Below are 3,774 nucleotides of genomic sequence, written 5' to 3'. Positions count from 1 at the left end.
GCCACTTCTACAACTTCACTGAGAGAGTATGTGGGATGAGTTAGATTGAGGCTGTCAGTTGATAACAAATGATTCTGATTGCCTTTTGAACTTGTATTTGCTCCTTGGAGTGGCATTTTTTCTATTTTTTTCTTCTTCTGATAAATTAGCACAACTTGAGGAAAAAGACGTAAGCATGCAAAGCCCAATGGTCCTACCTTCCCTTTCTTTTTGTTTTCCTTTTCTGTGCCTCTCCTCTCCATTTCCTCTAGTCTTATCAGACCCTACAGAAATGTACATGAAGGTTCATTTTACCCTGGTCATATCCATATTTTGATTTATGATCTTTATCCCACTACTGGGGAGTGTAGATCTCAAACAAATAAACAAACAAACAAAAAAATCTATGCTTTGGATTTAATCATTGGTTCATGCAAACTTGAAAATTATTCCAGTTTGTGAATGATCAATTGATCATCAATACCCGACCATGATTGGCTTCCCATACCTCACATCTATCTGCTGGACATATAAAACTTCGATGAAAATGTTTTAGGACTAGATTTTGCATCATTTATCTTAAAAACATTATTTACATCTCTCATTGAAAAACTGATTTACCCGAGTACTTCTTTTGGGTATTATCTGACCCACATGGTAGGAAAAAGCAAATAAACCCCATTACTATGGGTGCAGAGATTACTCTCAGTGAAGTAGTGAATATGGTAGTGAGGGTTGTGTTATGATCGTATCTCAGTGTAGTGAATATGGTAATGAGGGTTGTGTTATTTTCATATGAACAAGGTAGACAAAATTTGATTTACTTTTCACTGGTTTCGACTAGGTACTTTAGTCTTTCTAATTTCAATTCATCCATATACATACCGATGCAATAGCTCAAACACAGGAGAAGTATATAAACATATACAAAGGTATATCAAAGACGAAAGTCGGGTTTAGTCAAAGCTTCCTATGATGCAACTTCGTCAAGACTGATCTCGCTCCAAGCATTGTTTTCTGAGCTTCATGAGAACCCTCTTCAATTATGGATTCCTTGGGTGGGAATGCGTAGTGTACAGACCTCTTCGAGGGATAGGTTTCACCCATCGTACTTCTCTGCATCGAATGGTAAATAAGTATTGAGCAGTTATAGGGTTGTCGGGCTTGAGTAGCCATCACCTGCATAACTGCATTGGACACTGCCGGGTGGAAACTGGAGGAACAGTGAAGCATTCTAACGGAGAAATTGGCTAGACCTCTTCGTTTCGATTGAGACATGTCATGTAAGGTAACCCCTCTTTGTTAGCTGGATCTGTCAAGGTGCCCTCTGGCTCACATTGTGTTTGTCTTTTGATATAGTAAATTCTGGTCCAGGATTGATTGTTTTTTCATATTACATAGAGAGGGAGATAAGGGAGATGAAAGTTACTCTTTGCAAATTAACTTTAGTGGGTTGTGTTTTGTGTGTAGAAGGTTTTGCATTCTTCAAGTTCTGTATTATTAACCACTGTAGCAGACTTTTGAGGTTTACAACTTGGGCATTGGAAAAGGAAATTCAGTGTTAGAAATGGTGACGGCTTTTGAGAAATCATCTGGGCAGGTACTCTTTGATTTCCTACTTTTAGGTGTTTAAATCGTTTATGCTTCCACTGAACTATAGTTGACGTAAGTGCAAATTCAAAAAATTCTTTTGTGAACTAGTGGCCTGTATGTTTTATATTATATATAGTCTATGTGGGTGGTGTCAAGTATGAAATAGAAGAAATGTGCTGGGATCAGTGGAACGGGGCTGCAGCAGGCAATACCTTCTCTACTTGCAATTTTTTAACCTTGGGAAGGGTTCGATTGTCTTCGCCAGCTATTGCTGCATTCTTCAAGATAGTTAAGTGCAGACCTCACCAAACACATTTTACACAGAAATCCTCAAAGATGCACAAGACGCTCACTTCTATCTTAACCAGAGCTTCCTCAAAGCTCTCTACACTCAAAACTGACCAGAATATGAACTTGACAAGATAATATAGTTATTATGGATGAACTCTTCTTCTCCAAATGGGAAACTTGTTATATATATAGATGCCCTTTCTGAGTTTCTTATAGATGAGCTCTTCCTCTGTCAGCAACTACCACCCAAACCCAGTCTAGGTTTTTATAAGACTGGCTAAGAAGATGGACCGGGGACCTCCACGGAGTCGGATTGAGTCTAGCGGACCTACAAAGCCCGCTCCTCCCTTTGTTTTCTTCCCATCAGCAGGGGTTTCTGTCTGTTGCTTTCGAGCGAATTCCCACCCACCCTAAAATATCAAATTTCATAATTTGATCTTTTCTTTCTCTGTCAATCAAGAAAGCAGCCAGTCGGCCGGTATAAGTGAAGAGCGATTCCATCTCTCTCCCCCTTCCCCAAAATAAATAATACACAGAGCAATCGAAGCTTTCCAGCCATGAATAAACCTCATTCCTCATCTGGCCGAACAAATCTCGCCTCCTGTATCGTGGCCACCATCTTCCTTATCTTCGTTGCCATTATTATTCTCATCGTCTTCTTCACCCTCTTCAAACCGAGAGACCCGAAGATCGCCGTCAACGCCATTCAGCTCCCGGCTTTCTCCCTCGCCAACGGCACCGTCAACTTCACCTTCTCCCAGTACGTCTCCGTCCGGAACCCTAACCGCGCCGTCTTCTCCCACTACGACAGCACGCTCCAGCTCTTCTACGGCGGCAACCGAATCGGGTTCATGTTCATTCCCGCCGGAAAAATCAACGCCGGCCGGACCGTCTACATGTCCGCCACCTTTTCCGTCGATTCCTTTCCCTTCGCGGGGGTCAGCCCCGCCAGCGTCGGCGGGTTCCGGTACGAGAGTATGGAGATCGAGTCGAAGTTGAAGATGGAAGGGAGGGTTAGGGTTCTGCACTTCTTCACGCATCAGGTGGAGGCCAGGTCTGGTTGCGTGGTTGCCGTCGCAGTTACCGACGGGTCGGTGTTAGGTTTCCATTGTTAGATTTGGTCGGAAATTATGGGGATTTTGTTCCTGCAAGCTTGAATCCGCGGAGAAACTGTAAAAAAGGAATTTGAAAAGCTTCAAATTCAATAGTCTCTGTTTTCCATTTAGAACCATTTTTGTAAAAAATTCCTACCTTCAACTTACCGTGATTTTTTTCTTCTGAAAACTTTCTTTTTACCCACCATCTAGAACTAATTACAGACTCAAATCGACGGACCAGACAAGCTGGTTTTGATCATTCAACCCGTCACTTAACTGCTTCTGGAAGTTCTTCAACTGATCTCCATCGAATTAATCATGAAAGCTTCAAATTGGCCGTCTTTATCCTACACTTGTCCAAGTGATCTTTTTACAGTGGCTGTAGATTCTTTTATTGGCCACTAATTGGCGTAAAATGGAGTGCATCGGGCAGACTGCAGCAGATGAGTGACTTTGGGGAAGAGTATACACTAATGGGGGCCGGTCGTTAGTGCTCTTTATTGTGGCTCCTCCCCGGTCGTTTTTAAGTCGTGGGCACCTGAGCGCCGAAAGAGGGATATTCTGATTTTTTTTTTCCTGTCTTAACCGCTTTACTCGACCCGAAGTCGTCGGAAATCATGACGAGCTCGCGAAAGGCCAAGAAGCATGGCGCAAAGGTCGGCATTGTCGGGCTCATCTTCGCATTTCATGGATCTCATTCTCGTGTCTGCGGGTTTCTTGCCCTTTTCCATTGTTTTTATTTTACTTTCCATTTTACAGGAATTGGGTAAAAAAACTCAAAAATAGGCGAATTCTATTACTCTCGGCCAGCTCG

At 42.4% G+C, this 3,774-nt stretch overlaps 1 protein-coding gene across 1 annotated transcript; it reads left to right on the top strand.

The window, feature by feature from the left end:
* Nucleotides 1-2,263: 2,263 nt before the first annotated feature.
* On the top strand, nt 2,264-3,120 carry LOC137963927 (uncharacterized). The gene has a single exon (XM_068811159.1). The coding sequence runs from the start codon at nt 2,421-2,423 to the stop codon at nt 2,976-2,978; it is 558 nt and encodes a 185-aa protein (XP_068667260.1). The 5' UTR covers nt 2,264-2,420; the 3' UTR covers nt 2,979-3,120.
* Nucleotides 3,121-3,774: the final 654 nt, after the last annotated feature.

The sequence above is a fragment of the Aristolochia californica genome, unplaced genomic scaffold (assembly GCF_029961685.1).
Source record: "Aristolochia californica isolate CCGP_79_NKW_82.1479 unplaced genomic scaffold, dmAriCali1.0.hap1 SCAF_4, whole genome shotgun sequence".
Classification (NCBI taxonomy): domain Eukaryota; kingdom Viridiplantae; phylum Streptophyta; class Magnoliopsida; order Piperales; family Aristolochiaceae; genus Aristolochia; species Aristolochia californica.
This window is presented reverse-complemented; position numbering and strand designations above follow the sequence as displayed.